Source organism: Pseudoliparis swirei, chromosome 15 (genome assembly GCF_029220125.1).
Source record: "Pseudoliparis swirei isolate HS2019 ecotype Mariana Trench chromosome 15, NWPU_hadal_v1, whole genome shotgun sequence".
NCBI classification, from domain to species: domain Eukaryota; kingdom Metazoa; phylum Chordata; class Actinopteri; order Perciformes; family Liparidae; genus Pseudoliparis; species Pseudoliparis swirei.
In genome coordinates this window covers 4,374,008-4,398,001 of record NC_079402.1, presented here as the reverse complement: position 1 = coordinate 4,398,001, position 23,994 = coordinate 4,374,008, and the positions used below count along the sequence as shown (strand labels likewise).

The following is a 23,994-nucleotide window of genomic DNA, read 5'->3' as shown; positions in this document are numbered from 1 at the left end:
CTTCTACTGTCCTCATTAACACAATTATAATTAGGATGATCTTTTTTTTCAGGGAGAAAAAAAAGAGGCAACAGGAGCCAGACGGCCTCGGGTCTGAAGCCCCGCCCCCTCCTGATCGACAGCATCGTGTCTCGTCCTCGACGGCTTCGGATCCTTAGAAACAAATAGAGTTCAGGAAGGTCTCCATCAGTCTAGAGGGCCTAAAGCAGACTAGATGTTTCCATCTGGCACCTTTGAATCTTTTTATTATTTGTATATCCTGGCTATTTTTACAGCTTTCTTTTCTCTCTCCATCTCACATCCGTCACTCAGCCTCAATATGAATAACAAAAAAACAAGAAAGGAGGGTGGAAAAAAAGAAGGAACTATCGGTACAACTTCCGTGGGTTCAGGCACATAGAGTAGAAAAGAGGGGTGGCGGGGGGGGGTGATGAGTACAAAACACATTTGGAAGGAGGAGAAACATTCAGTATGTAAATGCACTGGATGGTGGTGGGGGGGGGGGTTCAACCTTATTTATGGTTCTCAGAAAAAAGGACGACGGAGACGTGGAGGCGAGGAAAAGTCGAGTTTCAAAGCGACAGGCGAGCACCTCGTCCTCTCTCGTTCTCTCCATTCTCTCACTCATTCACCTCCTGCCAGCGCTCCTTCAGCTAAACGCTAAATAAATAAATAAATAAAAGCTCAAAGGCAGCTGCCGAAAGTGGAATTTGGTGTTTTGGTCGTGTACAAAGCGACAGGTGAGACAACATGAGCGAGTCAGTGCAGACAGAGTGAAAAACAACAACAAGGTCGCCATGTTTGATGTTCCATGCCTGAAGGTCACGACCTCGCGGCTCTTGATCTATTGGATGCTGAGGCTGTGATGGGGATGCAGTGGAAAAGTGAAGCGACAGAAGTGCATCGGTACTCATACAGATGGTGAGTGAGTTCAAGCTTCGAGACGGTTCCACTTCCAAGGAAAGAATTGATTATTTTTTTAATAAACAAAAAATAAACAATACTGTATTTTAGACAAAGGGGAAACACGACGAGCACCCCACGTGGAAATGTTCCTCTTCTCCGAGCGCTGTGAATTCAGTTTAGTCTCACTCTATTAAACAACGGTAAAACAAACGGACACATTGCAGGGAGAAAATACGGTGTAAAAAATTATAATAATAACAATAATGAAATTATACAGTCAAAAGTGCTCAGATGAGTGCTTTCATTTTTTGTCATCATACGAGGCAGACCTTTTTTTTCTTGTTGTTGTTGGGGTTTTTTCTAACGGTGTCCTCTAGGATCGGAGTGGGGTGGGGGGGGGTGGCGAGGGTTTAGGGGGAGGAGCCAGAGTGGGCCCGTGGGAAGCGGCAGGCGGCGGCCGGGCGGTGGCTCTCACGTTTTCCTCCCGTCGGCGGCCCGATGGGTGGAGGGAGGGGGGAGGGGCCTCTAACCCAGGTTGGTGATATTGGCCCTGCCGCCCGGCGGCGCCACGATGCGCTGGGTGCTCCGGCGAGGAATGTTGTCGTCGACCTGGGCGCCTGGGACGAAACAAAAATGGAGGAGTTGACCACACGGCCGTACGACTCATTTCCTTAGATAGCTCGTCAAAATAAAATAAAAATGTAAGTTAACCCCCCTCCAGAATTCGACATAGCGCTCTTACCCTAGTGATGTGTTTGTTTGTATATAAATATGATGGATCTCATTCCATAATCGTGCATAATAATAATGATCAACCTCAGCCCTCTGAATGTCTCCCTCTTCACTTCCTTAACAGCTCATCAGCTGACAGGAAGTAAACAAGGGTCCAATGCTGCAGAGCAATAACATTGAAATGAGCTAAAAGGAGAGATAATACAGGTATTTTAGAGTATTTTGAAATACATATAATATAGTTTGGTCCATAAGAACATTTAAATGGTGCCAAAATGGCCAATTTGGAGACATTGCCTTAACCTTACATAAAAAAACTCTAATTTTCTTCTTTCTAGAAATGCAGCTGCATCGTTCCAACGGGAAAATCATCCTGAAAGTGACTCTCTCTTTTTCCATGAAGTGTGTGATTCCCGCAGGTCGAAGGTTAAACGGTGATAAGAGGAGCTCACCGTTTGGCAGAAGATCGTCGGACTAATGTGACCTTTTGAAATGTTGCAAATGGGAATTAGGCACGTTTCCATAAGCTGGCGAAGCTTTACGCATGATGTCATCAGTCAGGAAGTAGGGGGGTCTCCTCAACTAAAAACTACCGAGCGTAACTTTATTATTGCACTTTCCCAAATGTCCCTTCTCCATAATGTGTTTCTGCTCAACGTGTTGATGGAAAACATTTGGTGATTAACGTGGTGACCGACCGGAGAGGCTGAATCCCGACTGGTGCAGGTTGCGGACGGGCTGGTTGGGCTGCTTGGCCGGCGAGGTCTTGGCGGAGGAGGAGGGGGTCATGGTCTTAGGCGTGACGGACACCTCGCAGACGGGGCCGTCATACAGCCCTCTGGGCACGCCCCTCAGCTCGGCCAGCTGCGAGAGAGTGAGAGAGTGTGTGAGAGTGTGAGTGTGTGTGTGAGAGTGAGCCAGTGTGAGTGAGTGAGTGTGTGAGAGAGTGAGTGTGAGAGAGAGTGAGTAAGTGAGAGAGTGTGAGAGTGAGTGTGTGAGAGAGTGAGTGTGAGAGAGTGAGTGTGAGAGAGTGAGAGTGTGAGTGAGAGAGTGAGAGTGTGTGAGAGAGAGTGAGTAAGTGAGAGAGTGTGAGAGTGAGTGTGTGAGAGAGTGTGAGTGTGAGAGAGTGAGAGTGTGAGAGTGTGTGTGAGAGAGTGTGTGAGAGAGTGAGTGTGAGAGAGAGTGAGTAAGTGAGAGAGTGTGTGAGAGAGTGAGTGAGAGAGTGTGTGAGAGTGAGTGTGAGAGTGAGAGTGGGTGAGAGAGTGTGGGTGAGAGAGTGTGTGTGAGAGTGGGTGAGTGTGAGAGAGTGAGTGAGAGTGTGTGTGTGTGTGTGTGTGTGAGAGTGTGTGTGAGAGTGAGAGTGTGTGAGAGAGTGAGTGTGGGTGAGAGTGTGTGTGAGAGTGAGAGTGTGTGTGTGAGTGTGGGTGAGAGTGAGTGTGTGCGTGTGAGAGAGTGTGTGTGAGAGTGAGAGTGTGAGTGAGTGTGTGCGTGAGAGTGTGTGTGTGAGAGTGTGTGCGTGTGTGAGAGAGTGGGAGAGTGAGAGTGTGTGCGAGTCGGTGAGAGTGTGAGAGTGTGTGCGTGTGTGAGAGAGTGTGAGTGAGTGTGAGAGTGTGTGCGTGTGAGAGTGTGTGCGTGTGGGAGTGCGTGTGTGAGAGAGTGGGAGTGTGAGAGTTTGAGAGTGTGTGTGTGTGTGTGAGAGAGTGAGAGAGTGTGAGAGAGTGTGTGTGAGAGAGTGAGAGTGTGAGTGAGTGAGTGAGAGTGAGTGAGGGTGTGTGAGGGTGTGTGAGAGAGTGTGTGTGAGAGAGTGTGTGTGTGTGAGAGAGTGAGAGAGTGTGTGTGAGAGTGTGAGAGTGTGTGTGTGAGAGTGTGTATGAATGTGTGAGTGTGTGTGTGTGCGTGTGTGACGGCGCCCGTGGGCCCCACCCTGCTGCGGGCTTTGATCCTCTTGTACACGTAGTCGGGGAACGGCTTCCTGGCCACGAAGCGCCCCGAGCCCTCGGCGGCGTGGACGGTCCCTTCCTCCAGCACGATCTTGCCCTGGCTGATGACCACCAGGGGGCCGCCGCGCACCTCCGTGCCCTCAAAGATGTTGTACTCCACGTTCTGGGAGGAGAAAGGTTTATTATTTCATCTCAGGTATTTATCCGTCATGGACGTTTGTACATTCACATTTCCACAAAGATAAACCAGTAATCTTGTTGACTCTCGTTTGTTTTCAGCCTGTTTCGTAACATCGGCTCCTTTCGTGTTCTTTATTTTGAGGGAGTTAAGGTTTAATTGTGATTTTTGGTAGCATCTGTATTTCCATGTGTGTTTAACATCAAAACATTGCAGAACCATCTCATCTCTCTATATGAGGCACAACTGCCCTCAGGCTCAGGTGTTAATCGATAACATGACTCTAAAGCTGAACATTTAAATTCGATTTTTAATCATTCTTCACATCTCTTGTGAAAACATTCCTCATGTGACTGTTTTGGTGTTTGAAATCAGGGTAGGAAATATACATATTTCTTAGGGGGCAATTTTGCCCCCACTGACTGAACTCCAGGGGCATTTAAAAAGAAATTGGGGGCACTTTTTGAAACTTGTGAAATAACATTTAACCTTTGTTCAAAAATAATAAATATACTTAATCAAAACATGATATGACATGATTAAGTTCATTACATTCTCATAATTATTAGAGGAACTTATGGGGGCATTTTTTGCCCCTCTGCTAGTGATATCAGGGGCACAATTATATTTCTTAGGGGCAGTTTTGCCCTGGTGTATTTCTGATGCTGTTTGAAATTAGTTCACCAAAAGGTCTTTGGGTTCACAAAAGCAGTGAAATATATGAATAAAATGGTAGATACATGTAAATAAATGTCAATCTTTTTCTTTTTTTTCATTCTTTTGAGTAGAAATTATGTGTTTAAGCCACTGAGATGTGAAAATGCCCGGAAAAAAAAAAATGATATGAAGTAATGTGAAGCCGGTACCGAGTGGTGGGTCTTGGCGGAGAGGATCTTCGTGACGTCCGGGTCCCACAGCACCAGGTCGGCGTCCGAGCCCACGGCAATGCGACCCTTGCGGGGGTACAGGTTGAAGATCTTGGCGGCGTTGGTGCTGGTCACGCCCACAAACTGGTTCTCGTCCATCTTGCCGGTCACCTGACGGGAAGCAAAGATAGAGAAGGTTGCAGGAGAAGGAGGGGCCGTGGGAAACTAATATATCATCTACAGATTTATATGTGACACGTATCCGTATCGCCCCGCCCCCTTAGCTCGCCGCATGCTCCATTTAAAGGGGAAGTACACATACCACACACTTGTCCCAGATGATGGACATCCTCTCCTCGGTGCCGTTGACGCCCTCGGGGATCAGGCTGAAGTCGTCTTTGCCCACGGCCCGCTGGGCGGTGTTGAAGGGACAGTGGGCGCTGCCCGTCACCTGCAGGTCACCACTGCGCACACGGTTAAAATGGAGGATGTCACGCGTGGAGAAGGCTGAAGACGGCGGTGGTATATACGTCGTTGGCCGTGTGTGTGGTCTCACCAGGAGAGCAGGGAGTTGAGATAGTCCGGGGTGGTGGGGTCGGGGCTCAGGGGAGGGGAGGTGACGTAGGACGCGGCCTTGGCCCAGTTCTTGCTCCAATAGTGGGAGCCGTCTGTCCCCAGGCTGGCGGTGATCGGCTCTCCGTAGACCACGGTGCCTGAAGAGACCCCAATATTAAAAATATTATAATAATATGTTTTCTTGAGTTTATAATAACCTTATATTTAGAATCAATGTGTTTTAATAACTTTCTAATATTCTAAAGTTGAATAAATTTAGAATATATAAATGTATATATTTTAAAGTTACTCAACTTCAGAATTTTAGAAATACTATATAGAAATATTATATTAGATATTAAATACACACACATATATATGTATTAATATTTTAAAGTTTAATAACTTTCGAATATGTTCTAATATTCTAGTTCATCAAATTATATATAATATATATGTGTGTATATACATATGTATTATATATATATGCACATAAATATATATATACACATACATGCATATATGTATACATATACATGCATATATATATATACATACATATATATATACGTATACATATATATACATACATTCATACTAGGGCTGTGAAATGATTAAAAATTTTAATCGGATTAATCACAGGTTTTTGTGGATTAATCATGATTAATCACATATTACCGATATTCTCGGTATATTTTGTGAGAACATAGAGATTTATGACAAAAGACGGATATATACATTTATACATTCTTCTATACAATGGTGCTGCAACTCAGCAGTTACTTAGCAGTTTTCTTCCATATGGAACATTAATACATCTTCATCCTAAACAGAATGTTTAACCCTCCTGTTACCTTTCGGGTCAATTTGACCCCATTCAATGTTTAATGTCGGTGTTCTTTGGGGTCAATTTGACCCCAGGCTGTTTTTCACTGTCAAACATATCAGAAATATCAACTTTTTTATTTATTTAAAGGGCTATTTAGGTAGTCAACAAACAAACATAAAGTACCTCACACTTAAACTTGGGAAGCAATATTAATTCTAATAATTTTCTGAGGTTTTAATTGCTGGGGTCAAATTGACCCGAGGGTAAAATATGTTCGTAAATGTAAAGGTAACAGGAGGGTTAAACAGAACATTTTCTCTTGTTTGTCAACCATTAACTCCACCATGATACAATCTAAAGATGGACAGATTGACAAGTGACTTTTTTTGCTCGGTCCCGATGCGCGCGACGGAGCTCTGTGGCGCGCCAGACGGAGATCGATAAGTGTTAACGCAACGCGAAGAGACAGAAATGACATGCTGCTGTGGAGATACGATCAACAACAGACGTTTAGTTTAATAAAAGAACAAAGACGTGCTCTAGAGAACATGTCAGGGGCGGGCCAATCTTTTAATGTCGTGCGATCTAACGACACTACGCGCGATCGACTGGCAGGTCGCGATCGACGTGTTGAGACCCTGATCTACAGGAAGTAAAAGTCGTAACAAGGTTTCCGGAGGTGAACCTGCGGAAGGATCATTACCGATGAACAGACCGTCTGCATGAGAGCGGACAGAGTTCAGATTGAAGTGGTGGATTGGAAGCTCATTTTGCAAGTGACTTTTTTTTCGTCCCAACGACCAACAACAGACGGATTGGAAGCTCATTCTGCGCATGCGTTAAATGCGTTAAAAAAAAAAAACTAGTTAAACCTGTAATTGGATTAACTGAGTTAACGCGTTATTTTTCACAGCACTAATTCATACACATACATATATATATATATATATACATACATACCTATAAACACACATATACACACACGCATATATATGCACACATATCTATATCTATCTATCAGAGTCTCACCCTTCTTCCTGGCCTGGGCGATGACATCAGCAGCACTCTTGCTCATCACCTTGGTGATGTAGAGGGGGCAGTTGGTCTGGTTGGCCACCGTCACAGAGCGGTTCACGGCCTCCGCCTCCACCTGGAGAAGAGACGCGCAGCAGAGAGATGCCAGTTTGACACTTTCTTCTTCCACATTCCACGCTTTTCTCCCGCTGATGCACTCTCGGAATTATAAGCAGATAATATTTGCAGTGACCCCGTTGCTTATCAAAAAAAAGTCACCGTGGTTGCTTGAAGGTTTAATTTTGACGCGTGCAATAAACAGATGAAATGTCCAGTTTGTAATGCGGAAGGTTATTTATTCATAAAGTTCTACGGCTGCCAACACAAACCAAAATATGCGTCCTTGAACAAACCCAGTTAAATGTTACCCAAAAAATGAAAGAAATCAAAAACATATTGCCACCTGTTCTCCCACGGTCAAGAAACTGTGTGCGCTCCTGCCAATCTAGCAACACCTGACCCTATTCCCCCCCACCGAGACAGAAACTCTGCCTTACCTCTTCAGGCCGGCTCAACGGGTGTCCCTCAGGCCCGGTGATGCCCTGCTCCAGGATCTTCTGCTGCTCCTACACACACACACACACACGCATACCCGTTTACACTGGCATTTGGTTAAATTACATATTCTATCACCTGCTTTTTATCTTTTTTGTTTATTTAATTTTCTTATTTGTTTTACTGTGTTTTTTATTGCACCATCTTTTACAGTTTATTGTACATTGCTCTTTTAACTGTTGACATGTTTTTGGCCCCTCTTATTTCCAAATTGTTGTAATTGACTACTGTACTGCACTTTGTGACACTTTTTCTGTGACACACACACACACACACACAGACAGACAGACAGACAGACACACATGAGTGAAGCAGCGTACGTACCTCGGCCACAATGTCCCCGTTCTCGGCGTGCACCTGGGCGATGGCTCCCAGGTCGCGGATCACGCTGAACACCTCGTACACCTGCACGCAAGAGTGAGACACCGGTGTGATCCCCGATACGCCATCAAGACACACCTCGATGGACGAAGAGATCATTTGTTGTTATTCAATGTCTTCATCGCTGATGTTTTAAAGTTTCTTTAAACCAGCATTAATTTATTTTGGAAAAAATGTAATAAAATGTTTTTTTCCACGCTGTGCCTTTGTCCAAATACGTGATCTTTGATTGTTAAGAGCAGCGATAACTCATCCATTCTCTGGTTCCATGCTCTTGGCGTGGCAAGAAGGTGACCTTCTAGGCAGACTGACTGAAAATATAAATATAGATTTTTACCATTTTAACCATAATTGCTATTCCTGGTTGAAGCACTGCTTTCGACAATAACAGCATCCTATTAGGGGGAGAGAGGAGGAGACAGCAGGAGGGAGGGAGGGACGGAGGAGAGAGGATGAGAGAGTGAGGAGAGAGGAGGAGACAGCAGGAGGGAGGGAGGAGAGAGGACGAGAGTGTGAGGAGAGAGGAGGAGACAGGAAGAGATGAGGAGGAGACATGGAGGAAAGGGAAGGAGAGAGGAGGATAGAGGGAGGAGAAAGGAGGAGAGAGGGAAGGAGAGGAAGCCCCACCTGAGCGTCAGTCAGCTGGAAAACATCCTTATAAGCCAGGTAGACGAGGAAAGAGTTGACGCCTAAAAGAAAAACAGAGTCACTTAAACACACACACAAATATATATATATATATTAGTGCTGTGAAAAATAACGCGTTAACTCAGTTAATTAAATTACAGGTTTAACTAGTTGTTGTTTTTTAACGCATTTAACCCTTGTGTTGCCTTCGGGTCAATTTGACCCGATTCAATGTTTCACCCTCCTGTCGCCTTCGGGTCAATATGACCCGATTCAATGTTTAACCCTCCTGTTAGCTTTATATTTACTAACATATTTTACCCTTGAGGTCAATATGACCCCTGCTATTAAAATCTCCAGAAAATTATTAGAATTAATATTGTTTTCCAAGTTTAAGTGTGAGGTACTTTATGTTTATTTGTTGACTCCCGAAAGAACACCGACATTAAACATTGAATCGGGTCAAATTGACCCGAAGGCGACAGGAGGGTTAAATATTGAATCGGGTCAAAATGACCCGAAGGCAACACAAGGGTTAAGGCATGCGCAGAATGAGCTTCCAATCCGTCTGTTGTTGGTCGTCTCTAACCAGCAGCGTGTCATTCTGTCTCTACGTGTCGCGTTAACACGACTCCGATCTCCGTCTCGCGCGCCGCAGAGCTCGGATGCCGGCACATCGGGACGAAAAAAAGTCACTTGCAACCCCCCCCGCCCCCCCCCGTCAACAACTCTTCTCTTGGCTCGCGCAGCAGAGCTCCGATGCTGGCGCGCGCACTGGTGAGCAATGCAGGGCTCTCAAGTGTCACGCATTGAGCGCGAGACTCACGCATTTCGGTCTTAACTCACGCACTCCCGCCACACATTGTATTTCTCACGCTGAAAAAAATCTTGGCTCTTTAATGTTTTAATGCAGGGGTGCTCAATATGTCGATCGCGGTCGCCGCAGAGCTTCGATGCCGGCGCGCGCATCGCTCTGTTGCGCGAGCCGAGAATTGTTGACGGGGGGTAGACGAAAATTACAGGGTGACGGGTGGAGATTCCCCCCTGTTATAAGAGGGGAAACACTGGAGTTGATAAGCGTGTCTTCTTGTCTGATCAATACGCAACTCTGAGGTGCGCGAATGGACCGAGCGGCCAGCTGCTGATCACTCACTCAACGAACAGACGGTGCGCGCACAGCGCGCAAAAATAAAATTTGGGAGCACCGAAGACCCATTTTGACCCAGGAAAAACCTTGAATGTATATATGGGATTAATCATGATTAATCCACAGAAACCTGTGATTAACCTGATTAAAAATTGTAATCGTTTCACAGCCCTAATATATATATATATATAAATATTAGGGCTGTCAATCGATTAAAAAGAATTAACGAATTAATCGCACATTTTGAAATTGCGATTAATTTATCGCAATTCAAAGTTAAAAGTTCATTCTTTTTAAAGACCAAACTTCACACAGAGCTGTGTTTTAAAGAGGCTCCTACCTATAAAGTGCCAGCGAGGTATTTAATATTGTGGATGATAAATTGTTTCTTCAGTGAAACATCAGATTAGTAAAAAAAAAGAAGTATATTGAGACCCCATTGGTCCTGTCATCTTTAACACTGAACAACAGAACCAGTGGCCTTGGTAACTGACTGACATTCACATATGTCACGTTCACCCTCTGGAGGCTGGGGGCATTTTATACATTTTACAACAAAAAAATTAATTCACCTTTTAAAGGCGTTTGCATATGACACATACCCACGTGTTCTACATCTAACATTCCAGAACAATCTCAGCTCTATTCAATGAGGCTCATTGTCCTCGCGCCGTGTTCTCTGCTCTCTGACTGACAGGCTGCTATAGAGCCTCACCCGTGAGGTGGGAGGTCCTTTGTGATTTACTGAGTGTTCATTGGTTGTTTTTTTCCCAAAATGTTGACAGACAAACGGATTGACCAATCACGTTGAAGGTTTCGTGTGACGAGTTCTTTCCGCGCCGCGTCCCCCGACACGTCGCCCTCCGTTCCTCTGTGTATCAGAGGGGGAGACGGGAGGAAGGAGGAGCAGGAGGAAACTGACTGATTCATCCACGAGTTAAACTGATTTCTGCTTCTTATTTTCACGGAAAAATAATTGTTTTAAAAACGGAAACAGTGTTAAACCGTACTGCCGCGGTTTGACACTCAGTTTGAGTGTAAAAACTTCAACGAACACCGGAAGTAAACAAAGTTGCGTTAATTGCGTTAAAATATTTTAGTGCGTTAACGTGCCCAAATTAATCGCATAGATTAACGCGTTAACGCTGACAGCCCTAATAAATATAAATAAAAACACTCTGAATCCAGAGAACCTTATTTTAAGTCTCATTGGACGCGATCATTAGTTACTGAGCAGCGCTCATGACCTTCTTGCTTTATATAAATGGCGTGCAGCTTGCCGGCCGCCGCGTTGCGTAACATCGGCGGCGAGCGTACCGTGGTCCTTCACCAGCGCCTCCATGTCCTCCTGGACGCCCTTGTGCCACTCGGTGATGTCGACGTGCAGCGAGTAGTCGCAGCAGCACTTGCTGTCGGCCCATTCGCGCCACTGCTCGAAGGCCGTGATGAGGCTGACGCCGGGCTCCGGAACCACGTGGTCGACTGGAAACACACACACACACACACACTGTGAGACCCTGGTTGTGCTGCTTATGCCCCTGAAGCATCTGCTGATGACTGAAGGTAGAATGTGCGTTTGCATTTGGGCTGCAGAATAATGATGTTTCATCTTACTCGTCCGTCAACGTCACGTCTTCAAACGGCTGCCAATTATTTGTTGTGTAATTTACTGATAGACAGAAGTTTCAGAGACAGATTCATGCTCGAAGAAGAAGAAGAAGAAGAAGAACCGACCCTTACCGGCCCAGACCGACCCAGCAGCAGTCAGCGCTTTGCCCGTAGGTGACAACGAGTCAGCAGGGAGGTAAGGGAGAGGGAGCGCCGTCTAATTGTATTTTTTTTGTCTTGAGTCTCATTTAAATAACATGAAAATGAAACTACGCCTGGTTGGGGACTGACGGTATACAACTAACATCTAGTAAAAAATAAATTTAATTTTTTAAAAATCAGCTTTCCCTTCACATAATCTGGTATTTTACCAACTTTAAACTGGATTTAAACGGTATCTGACTACCAGAACCAAACCTCAGCACCTGAAATAGTTCACAGTCTTGACGAAAAAGGAAAAGAAAGGAACCGTCTTCCGATTGCGATTCCCTCACTGGTAAAGGACCCTGGGGGAAGGAATCCCAGGTCTTTAGGACCCAGCGACTCACTAATCATGGTGGTGCCTCCGCTCAGCGCCGCCTTGGTGCCCTGGTAGAAGTCGTCGGCGGACACCATCCCCCGATCGGGCATCTGGAAACGCGTGTGCGTGTCGATGCCGCCCGGCATCAGCATGCGGCCGTGGGCGTCGATGGTCTTCACCCCGCCGGGCACGATGAGACTCTCCCCGATTTGTCTGGTGACGAAGAGCGGAGGAAACATTAAAAATAACGGAGGGAAAAAATAGAGGAAATTACAACTTCACATCGGTCATGAATACTTTTTGGTCAAGTTAAAAGTAACAGTGGGATCCATCAATACTGGAATATAATAGTCATAAATATGTCTTCATTAGAGCATAATGCCCTGAAACTGAGAGAGCAGGTCCTCTTAGAGCACAGGTGTCAAACACAAGGCCCGCGGGCCGAATCGGGCCCACCACATCAGTTCATGTGGCCCCCGACGGCTTGAAAGACATGCGATCACCTTTTCTTCAAGAAATTTATGAAAAATATCCCGTGCTTTTATTTTGAAGGCTTCAAATGAAATGGATTTATGTTATAATATTAGAGACATTTTATGTACACTATTTCTACACTCAAATAAACAAGAATTAAATGACAATAGTTATTTAACAATATGTTGGGGAGTAGTTTATACGTTTATATACTTCTGTTACAACCGGCCGAAGCGGCCATGATGCAAATGTGGCCCGCAGTCAAAATGATTTTGACACCCCTGAGAGTTCATACACATGTTGACCAATGGATGACCAGGACTTTAAACCAAATTTCCTTGACCAATATTTTTTTTAGATGAAAAAGTGAGAAAGTGTAGAACCTTAAATAACACAAATGAATGAGACACAATAGTTTGAGTAATGGAAAACATATTTATGTCTTTTCAAGGTAAGGTGCGTTCACTTGCAGCGCGAAAGATGTGCGAGTATGAAAGAGCGTATGTACGACGGCTTATATTTTGCGTGTCATTCTTTTAAAAAGCATATTCATTATTTAAAACTCGTAAATGCACAGATGAATATAACAAGATTCCATGACTTTTCCAAAAGTTTGGAGAGTTGTTTTTTTTCCAGGATTTTTCCAGGCCTGGAAATAACCATTTACAAATCCCATGACCTTCCCAGGTTTTCCATGAACCCCGTCTTCCCAGAGTCCACCGTGTTGCACCGCCATGGTTTTTTTTCTACGGCAGCCCAGAACAGACAAACTAAACTCTTTTATTTTGGTGGAGGAGTTTCCAGTTGTTTTCAGTGTCCCCATTGCAACAAAAAGAGACTTTTTTGTAAACTGTGGCTTTGCAGCACGAGCCGTGAACTCACTTGATGATTCCATCCTCCATGTAGATGTCAGCGCAGAAGGACTGGTCATCGTTCACAATCTTCCCGCCTTTGATGAGGAGACGGTCACTCTGGAAAACAATAGAAAAAGGATCATGGCGACGTGTGAAGAGTTTGTCTGGGGGGGGGGGAACCAGACACCACAGACCTGAAGGACGGTTTTGAGTTTCTTATAGACGCCTATAATAAAAACACACTTTGAGAAGGTTGAATATCTGATTTTAGCTCCATTTCGTGCTGGATGATTCCGATAAGGATCAGATGGCTGTGCAGAGACTCTCTCTCTTCATCAAAGATGACACTCGTATTCCTAATCCAATGCATGGGTAGAGAGAAGGGGGGGGGGGAGGGGGCAAGGAGACGCAGAACAGAGCTACGATGTTTGGATCAGCTCCGGCTTTCAATGACCGAGTAACGAGGATTCTTCATCCTCGCCCCGAGAGAGAAAGAGAGACAAAATGAGGGGTGCAAAGTATTCAGCGTTGTACAACACAAAGAGGACAGGAGCCCGCCTCCGGACACGCCCCCTCGGCCCGCCCCTCCGTCCCTCTTCAAGCGGCTCTCACAAGAACGGGAGCACCCGAGAACCAATCAGGGTGCAGGCTGTGTAATCAATCACCACGCCATGCTGCTGTGCCACTTGTGTCTCTGTGTGTGTGTGTGTGTGTGTGTGTGTGTGTGGGGGGGCTCCCCTCCCTGAGCCCGAGTCTCCCTGTCACCGGCCCAAAACAGGGAGCGGCGGCTCTGGTCACAAGGCCTCCAGCATCCCCGGCTAACAATGGCTGCTCTGTTTTTTTTTTACATGCTGTGTGTGTGTGTGTGTGTGTGTGTGTGTGTGTGTGTGTGCGTGTGTGTGTGTGTGTGTATGCGTGTGTGTTTTGGGCTCTTTTGTGTGTCAGTTTCAGGTGTTTTCTTTGTTTGTATTGGTTAAATCCACAGTTTCTTTTTAACAATAAAAAAAAAAGTTTAATCACAATTAAAAAAAAGAAAGTTCTCTGGTTCACGCTTCTCAAACTTCAGGGTTTTCTGCTTTTTAGTTTCACGCCACTGTACATTGAATATCGTTGAGTTTTCTGGGAAATTGTGACATTTCACTATTTTCTGATAGTAACCAATAATCGACAGATTAATCAATAAAGAAAACCATCTGTAGTTGAGAAGGTAATCTCAAAAAGACCACAACACTGTCGGACTAATGACGGATGCAGGAGAACAAGAGCCATAAACTTATTGTTCCAAGCATTCTTCTTCCATGTCAAAACCTGGGGCCTATATTACCCACAATGCAACGTGACTGGCAAAAGTTGAATCAGAGGTCCACAGGACATACATGTATATCTATATATTTAATATATATATATATATATATATACACAATAAATGTATATATAATACATGTATATATATATAAAATAAATGTATATATACATAAAATAAATGTATATATATAAAATATATATATATAATATAAGTGTATATATATAATATGGAGCTGATCCGAGTAGATCCCATGGTAATCTTGGATCTATGGAGGAGTGAGGCCCCCTCGCTGGCAGCGCCTTCTCACCGCTCGAGGCGGCGTTCACATTTTCCCACAGACCCAAAAACAGATCCACAATGACTGGCTAGTTTTGGAGGGTTTGGAGAGTCTCACTAAAGGGGTGTTTTTTGTTCCTTATCTTCACACTAAAGACAGAGGGGGGGGGGGGGGACAAAAACTTATCAGAACAATGCCATGCCCTGAATCCAGCCTGCATAATCCTCTGATTGTTTTTGGAGTACACAAGGGGTTGAGAGAGGGAGAGAGAGAGTCTGGTTGTACTGGCTCAGAGCCAAACATGACCGTGACCTTTCCCTCATGGGAACCTCTCTCCCCCTCCAACAGGATACGGACTAAAAGCTCAATGGCCTCGCTGTTGTTGAGCCGCTGTGTTTTCATTCCGCACTGCAGCCGCGCTAATGCAGATGTCACAGCAGCGACATGGAATGTGTGGAGCGAGACTCTGCTGTGAAGACACATGTGCCATGTTTCATCATTCACCGATTTGTTGTTTTGTTTGTCTAGGGAAATAAAGTTCTGCATTTCAGCTCTACACAATATTAATATATATATATAATATATTTCTTATCCACCATCACGCCGGCGCCTGTACAGTACAGTACATAGCTCGTATACACGACTTCCCATGAATCCCACAACTCTTATTTGGCAAGACCCGCCCCCTGCAGCCGGCTGAGGCAGACCCCATTGGTTGGGTCCAGGCCTTGACCTTTGAGTAGCTAGGGGTCAGGATAGTCAAATAAACCTACGAGTATCTTTTCAACGGGATAGACGAGAGCCGTAGAGGGAGCGCTACTTCTACGGCCTCTCGAGTCGGACTGAGGACAGCCAGAGACTCACCGGCGCCCCTACAGGCACAAGTGGTACTGCAAGACAGGACAGGCCTGGGCTAGCTGGTTAGCACGCTCATTTCAGAGTGTATTTTCATGAATCTCTTTGACAGAACATCAACGGTGTGACCTCACCTCGTTTTGTGAATGTTTTAAAGTAAAATGCTGGCCAGATCTCACACATTGCACCGTTAAACAAACATATTCATCAGAGCCCTTCTAATGCTAAAGACTGAGAGGAGTATACAATAATAATAAAAAACTACTTACAATAACAATGCTGATTATTTCTCTATTACAGCAAGTCGAATTAATCTGCTGTTTTCATATGACTCCTGTTAATAACTATGATCAATAAAAATCATTAGGGCGCTGTGAAAAGAAAATACGTCCCCGTGTCAGACGTAACCCGGCAACGCAGCGTGTGTTGTCCAAATGGAAAGTATCCTGGGAACACTTGTGAAGTCAGGTGGAGGAACGCTGCCAGGTGGGACGTCCAGCACTGTGATTTATGCACATCCTGGATTACTCAAAAAAGCAGCCTGCTACCAAAATCCTCCGATTCCTCTTTCTGACCACTGCTTTAAAAACACATGCAGACTTTTCTGTGTTCAATAAGACCTGCTCTTCGTTTTTAAATAACCAGCTAAACAGGAACCACGGAGACAAAGTCCCAAAGGGATGTGTAACTGAACACCTCGCGAGAATACAGCGCAACGGTGACATGTTTGTGTGTTGATAGTCGGCAGTTTCGTAGCATTCAGAGGACGAAGCGCCCGGATGACTCACAGAAACTGGACTCATCCATTTTAATCTCTTTTTCACTGAATTATTTTTACTTTAAAATTCCCTCGTGAGTATAAACTTTACTTAACAAGCGTAAGTTCTATTTGATGATAAAGCAGTCAAAAAAGTAAAAGAAAATGCCTCGAATTCCCTTTAAGTCGTTGAAAACTTCCCTTAATTTCTCTTTTTAACCATACATCACTTGCATTCTCTCTTTGACGACAAAATATCCCTTTAAATTATCTATTTGGATAATAAAGATCCTTAAATTATCACGTTGACAACAAAAATCCCTTAAAATGATCCCTTTCATATTAAAACTTCCCTTACTTTCCCTCTTTAAACATATATCACTTGCATTCTCTCTTTGACAACAAAAATCCCTTTAAATTATCTCTTTGATAATAGAAACATCCTTAAATTCCCTCTGATAGTAAAAAAAACTTTAAATTATCTCTTTGATTATAAAAGTTCCCTTAAATTCCTTTTGATAATAAAAAACATCCTTAAATTCCCTATTTGATGATAAACAATTCCTATAAATTCTCGCTTTGACATCAAACATCTCTTGAGATGGTCTCTTTGATAACAAAAGTTCCCTTAAACTCCCTCTTTGAAAATAAAAAAACTTTTAATTCCTTTTGATAATAAAATACATCCTTAAATTCACTTTAAGATGATAAAAAAAATCCCTTAAATTCTCTATTTGACAGCTAAATACTCCCATTAATTATTTCATCAACTGAAAAATATCACCTAAATTGTGTCACTTAAGAACGCACCAGTTTAATGGAGGCAAGTTTTCTCCTCCGTTCATGTGCTTATTAATTAAAGAATATATTTAGAACTAATTTCTGGCTTTATGAATGGGGCCAGTGGTGGTGATGGGGAGGGGGGGCTGATCAGGACAGCAGCCCGCTGTGTGTTATGTGAGAACAGACGGTGAGCCAAGGGGGGGGGGGGGTCGTGAGCCCGGTGAGATAACAGCGTGAACCGGCGGCGGCGGCGGCGGCGACCTGAACGCGCTGCGCCCGCCACCGGGGACCACTGCTGCACTGCAGGTACGCCGGCAGAGCGACGATGATCCCTCATCCTGAGGATCGCGTCGTCTGTAATCCAGGACAGCCTCCTTATAGCCGCAGCTCTATTCTTACCTGAACGGTGGAGCTGCTTTCGCTTCACTGAAACACCGGAGCTCTGGTTTTTATCTTCTTTGTGTAACGCTGCACTCGTCTGGGGCCAAGATAACTTTGGCTTCGACTCTGAGACAACCTGCCAATGTGACACCAGTTGGGATAATTTATCGTTCAGGTTATTAATACATGAAGAAAATGCCAAAAATTCTCTGCTTCCAGCTGGCGTGAATATTTCCTGGATTTCTTGTTTTTTTAAATTATATATATATATATACACACATATATATATATATACACATATATATATCTATGTATGTATGTATATATATACACATATATATATATATACACATCAGTGGCGGTGCGTCCATAGAGGGCGCTAGGGCGCCGCCCCTCTTAAAATTTTGAGATGAAGAAAAAAATACATCCTGTCAAAAAACATTATATGCCAAATCATTTAAATAGTAAATATACCGTGTTGACGCGCTAAATGTGTGTGGGAGACCGTCAGCCTGTCAACAACCACTTAAGTTAATGTGAAAAAATATAATATATCGCCATTATCACGGAGAGAAGCCCCTCCCCATTTTCGGGACACCGGCCAAACGTGTGTGTGCGGGAGCGAGTAAACATTTCAGTCGTTTCGGCAAGGACGGCTTCTCATTGGCGGATGAAACGTGAATCTTGGGGCACAAAAATGTGCGCTCATTGGCCAATGACATCGTTTTATTATTTCACGTGACTGGACTATTCGGCAGATCAGAGACGTATCGTTCCCTCAGCCCAGAGAGCTCCACGGAGCTACGGGAACAGGTTGCTAACGGAGCTGTCAGCTGGAGCTCAGTGAGTAATGCTGTTTAGTTTCCCCTGTCTGTTGTTCCAAAGTCCTGGGACTGAAACTCTCTTGACTACAACGGGGGGAGGGATCTAAAGAGCTTCAGACAAGTGTAAAGCACAAATCTTGCCGCAGTTATCTAGCTAAGAGCATGGAGCTAACGAGCTAACAGCCTGAAGCTAACCCTGTTTGCAGAGCAGAGCAGCAGAAGGAGACCGAACTGGCATCGAAAACACAACGAAGAAGTTCTGAAAAACAGACACATTCCCTCAAGAATAATGGAAACAGGCTGGTTACAGACATGATTGACTTTAACCAGAGAGTTATTGAGAAGTTTGACCACTTTAAAGAGAGGAGGCTACTTGTCTTTACAGTAGTGGGTCTGCTCTGTCACCCAATGTAACATGTGATCTCTTTCTGACTCTATTCTGCTCTGAACCTCTTTCATGTGAGGGTTAAACTCTTTTATTCTGTAAACCTCTGAAACCCAACCCAATGTTCCTTAAAGCTGCTCTGAACCTCTCATGCACAAAGTTACAGTGTGTTGATAGTTGTTGTTGGACCGTGTTGAGCACGGTGTGTTCTTTAAATAAAGCTTTGTTTTTTACAATATTCTACTCAAAACCTCTTTTCTTCTCATTGTTGAGTGATATTTAAACTGCGCCACCCCAAAAAAAATTCACCAGCCGCCACTGATACACATATATATATATATATCTATGTATGTATGTATGTATATATATATATATATAAAATGTAGATTAACTATCTGATGAATTCATTTTTGTATTAGTCTTTTAAAATGTAAAAAATAACTAAATTGTGGAAAATTAAAAATAAAATAAAAACAGAACCCTTTAATAATAAAAATAAGACAAACAGAATTTTTTTTAAAAGCCACCGATGACTAACTGAATATAGAAGCTAAACATCAGACAAAAAAAGTCCTTTGACTATGTCATCTTGGACTCTGGGAGCCAGTAATGAGCAATAAATTACACATTAAAATGATCCAACCCTCAAAGAAAAGCACTAGTGTCGTCCCTACCTGGCTCTCTATGCCCTACCATCACACACCTTTCACTGGGCTCTGATTCAGCTGTTCTCCTGCAACCTGTGGGGGCTCATTCATATTTGATGATGAGGTCGGTCTTAAGTAGCTTTCTGCCCGGGAAGCTGACTCGACTCCCCACCCGCCCCGACCGACTGAGGATGGATGGGTGAGACGTTCAAATGTGGCATTATGATATTTTACTGGCCACGAAGACACAGGGTTGCTTTGTCGCTGCTGCAGCCTTTCCCTTTAAATTCATTTTAAATGTAATTTAATTGAGCCTCATTTCCTCTCCGCCCTCCGCTTCACCCACTTCTTCATTCTCCCCTCAGTGGAGTGAAAGGCCAGCAGTGACGCGGTTATAGTTCTGGACCCGGGACCAGCTCGGAAAAACACGACGTCCACGACTCCCCTCTTTGGAGGATGTATTTGAAATTTCGGCCGCTGACCTTCTTGTTCGTTCACGGTTCAGGAATAGGCTTTGGATCCATTTAGGTCCGACTTAATCACTACTGGGACTAGAACCTTTACTAATCCTCTGAGCCCTCTCCGCCAACATGGCACTCTGCAAAGGGAGTCCGGGAGGGAGGCGATTCACCCGAGAGGCCGGCTGCGTCGGGGATGCCGTGATGGTAAATCACATTACATTTAGTCGATGCTTTCATCCAAAGTGACTTACAATAAGTGCATCAACCATGAGTGCAAACTCAGAACATCAAGAAAGTAACATTACAACTACAAAATAATACCCTAAGTAATACCAGCTAGTGTTATTTAAGAGTCGTCTTAACCTCCATTGTCTTCATGAACGGTCAGAATAAAGTAGTACTTCAATTAAACTCGCGGAACATAAAAAAGTGAGATTAATGTTCTCCACTGTTTTGCAACGTATTTTTAGATAAATGTCAGTTTGGGTCTCGCGGTTCCCCCATGGATCAAGTAAACGAGCAAAAAAAAACACGCACATGCCGTTGTTCGGGACGCCTTTGGGTGTCATCGGGGGTCACTTTGGGTTAGCGGCCTCTGCAGCCGCCACCCCACCCTCACTGTATAGTTGATTTCGGTGATTGGATTTGATTTAAAAAGGGACTCTGAAGAAAGTGGCGACAGCTCAGGGGCCACATGAGCCCACGAGCGAGAGCCCAGGGATTCATTCAGCATCCGCACGAAGCATCGGCTCCCGCTGACACCGAGGGCCCGAAAGGAGAGGCGGTTCGGATCCACCTCCTCGGGCCCAGTCAGCCCACCAGAATGTGCATCTTCCCTTCATTCTCCGAGAGGGTTAAGAGAGAGAGAGAGAAAAGGAAATAGGACCCACCACCTCCTCCCCTCCCTATTCTCTACTTTCCATTCAACCACAACCCAAACGACCCTTGCGATACCGCAATGAATTCGGGGGAAACCGCGCCGGCCCACAGTGACACCCACCGGCAGTGGGAGAGGGTTTGAGACCAGCACAGGCCTCCACTGAGCGGTACCGCCGATGCAGGGAAGCGTTCGCCCCGCCAGTGTGTGTGTGTGTGTGTGTGCACGGATACCCCGGCTCTACCCAGACGCGCCGGTGGAACAAAGACCACCGGCGAGAGCTCCACCGGCGTTAACAGCCCCGGACAGAGAGCCCGAATCTAACATGTCACGAGGCTAAAGACAGACGGAGCACTTGTCGCAAAGATACTTTAAAAAAAAAGACCTAATAAAACCACCACCATTGCTACCGGCGGCCTCTTTGATGTATTGACCCTTTAATTGACGTCTCTCCGTGAAGCTTTTTTTTTTTTTTAAACCTGAAGGGCGTCTGCAAAAAAAATTATAAAAATGCACGCAAGGAAACAAAACACATGCTGCGGCCGTGCCCTTGAGCAGCTTTTTTATGAGTATTTTTTATTTATTTTTAACGAGGGGGGAGCGGCAGCGACGCAGACACCGCGCCGCCCCGGTGACATCCTGCAGACCCGCAGCAGCAGCAGGCCCACGCGCCCGGACCGTCTCGCGCTGTCCGGTGACTTCGACGTCATTAAAAACACACAGACACACAAAAAACACTCACTGTGATGCGGGGGATGTTCTTCTTGCCCTGGTAGCCAGACATCTCGCCGGTGGTTTCGTCTCTCGCGCTGCGTCGTGAACCGCTATCAATGCGACGGGATGCTACCGGATTACCGCGACGAGGATAACGGAAACGACGAAGAAGAAGAAGCAGAAGAAGAAGAAATAGCGGGATTCAAACTGTCCTCGGGAGGCCACAAGATGGAAATAAAAGTTGTCTCTGAACTCCGGTTCGCTTCCTGGCAGCCGCCCGGTCTCCGCCGATGCACCAAACCTTCTTTTATTATTTGTTTCCTTCCCAGACGGAGTGAGACGGAGAGAGGGGAGGAGGGAGGGACCGCTCGCGAGCCCTCGTCCCAATGAAAGGACACCACGGCGCATGCGCGGAGCCTCGCCCCTGCTCCATTGACAGGAAAGAGCCATTAATGCCAATCAATTTGCTCCCGGTTTGGATTAGTGAAGAGGGCCGGAGGGTTGCATGCACCGGCTGAACACACGAAGAAGCAGCCGGCGGCCATCTTGACTCTTCTTCTTCATCTGTTTTTTAAAAATAAATGTGTTGTTGTTGTTGTAGTTGTTTCTCTTTTCATTGTTTTCCCAGCTCCATGTGAGCTCGTTTCAGCCATTTTCTTGAATCACTAACTATTGGTGATTTAAATACATTTTAAACATTTTTTAAAAGTCCCAAGATAGTTTTAAGATGGGGTTTATCTTTTCCCACCTACTGCCGAGGCCTGAGAATAAGCCCATGTGTTCGGTTTGTAGCTTAATAAAAATCAGAATAAAATCAGATTCACAATCGTTCCCTTTTGAGTTAATTATCTCAATTCCCGCGTCTCTCATCCAATGGCAGATTACGGACTTCTGCAATGTGTGTTGTTTGTTTTCCTAGAATGTGGGCCTGTGGATGTCATGCGTACTTCTTCCTTTACTCACAAAACACCAGGAGAGAAGTTTCAGTATAAGCTGACTCAGCAGTTACAGAGCATGAGACCAACAGACCAGGTACAGCAAAAAAAACCTTGATACCATCACATTGGGGAAATGTATTGAACTTTTCATTCACGAGAGAAGGGAAGTGTTGTTTTCGTCTTTTAAATGACGTGAATTTCATTTTTAAAAGTAATAGTCTCACTATAAAGGTTTCTAAAAAAGTCAGTTAACCCAAGTTCAACCTTTATTTAGAATTTAAAGCTTTGCAGTCTGCTGGTGGTGGAAGAAGATCTATTATTTGGATATAAATAAATGTAATATTTTATTCTTTTTTGCTTTTTGACTGGTCCATTACACCACATATATAAATATATATATTTTTTAAATATATATATAGATACCATTACACAGAAAGACCAAGGAGCGAACACACACACCTTCTCACTGAGGCTGCACCTGATAACCACTGCACCACATACAATCTATTTCATTCAATAGTTGTTGATCATATTGTTTATTACGAATAGGAATCAAAGTTCGAGTAAAAAAAAAAGAAAAATGCAAAATTTGCATCTGACAAGAAGTGGAGTCTAAATGTGTAAATATTGTACATGTACTCGTTGTACTGTAAGTACAGTTGAGTAAATGTACTGCAGTTACTTTCCACCACTGCAGTCTGCTAATTATGTTATTAATTATTATTTTATTAAACATTCCATTGTTTAATTGTGTCCGTCTTAATATATATATATATATATGCCGGAGCGAATCAATTCATGTCAACGTGTATACATATATATAATATATATATATATAATATATATTTATATATATTATATATATATATATATATATATATTATATATATATATATATATATTATATATATATATAATCAGAGAGGAGCGGAGCCAGCTATATATACTCCACATGTAAGAGTTCAACAGAGTTATCATGAGGAGGTTTAGCAGCTCGCATGGCTGCATGCTGACGATCAATATGCAACATGAGGCTGCAGGGCGCCACTCCACATGGATGTTAAGTTATTAAAACATATATAAGTAAAGGAAGTCACCGCTATACTGTCAGAGCCCAAAAGGAGCCGGACGGTGAGCTTGAACCGGCAGCAGAAAAAAAGTGTTGCCTTCTGCAAGTCATAACTGCCATGTCCATCAGGCCCACACCCTCAACGTTGCGGTGGAAGAACTTAATTCACTTAATGCAGCAACCACGCATCACACCGCTGGCCTGTCCCGGGCCTGTCCCATCAGAACCAGCTTTTCTCTGATTTATTTCCCCACTCAGACTCTCTTCATACCTGCAGGGTAGGTGCTTCATGCTCCTCATGAGCACACACACACACACACACACACACACACACACACACACACACAGTGGTGTGTACCATCAGCCTGTGCAGCAAAAAGAACACACACAAAAACACAACACCAATGCAAGCCTCGACTCACAAGGGGCACTCCCTCTCTGGCTGCTCTGCATGCGTGGGCCCCTCCGTCTATC

The 23,994-nt window shown here is 44.3% G+C and overlaps 1 protein-coding gene across 1 annotated transcript; it reads right to left on the bottom strand.

The window, feature by feature from the left end:
• Positions 1-962: 962 nt before the first annotated feature.
• On the bottom strand, positions 963-22,093 carry dpysl2b (dihydropyrimidinase like 2b). Its single transcript, XM_056432655.1, has 14 exons — positions 21,542-22,093; positions 13,275-13,363; positions 11,947-12,131; positions 11,108-11,272; positions 8,644-8,705; positions 7,960-8,040; positions 7,578-7,646; positions 7,036-7,156; positions 5,179-5,335; positions 4,945-5,086; positions 4,623-4,793; positions 3,562-3,741; positions 2,337-2,502; positions 963-1,523 (listed from the first exon to the last, which is right to left on the bottom strand). The coding sequence occupies exons 1-14, from the start codon at positions 21,581-21,583 to the stop codon at positions 1,432-1,434; spliced, it is 1,722 nt and encodes a 573-aa protein (XP_056288630.1). The 5' UTR covers positions 21,584-22,093; the 3' UTR covers positions 963-1,431.
• Positions 22,094-23,994: the final 1,901 nt, after the last annotated feature.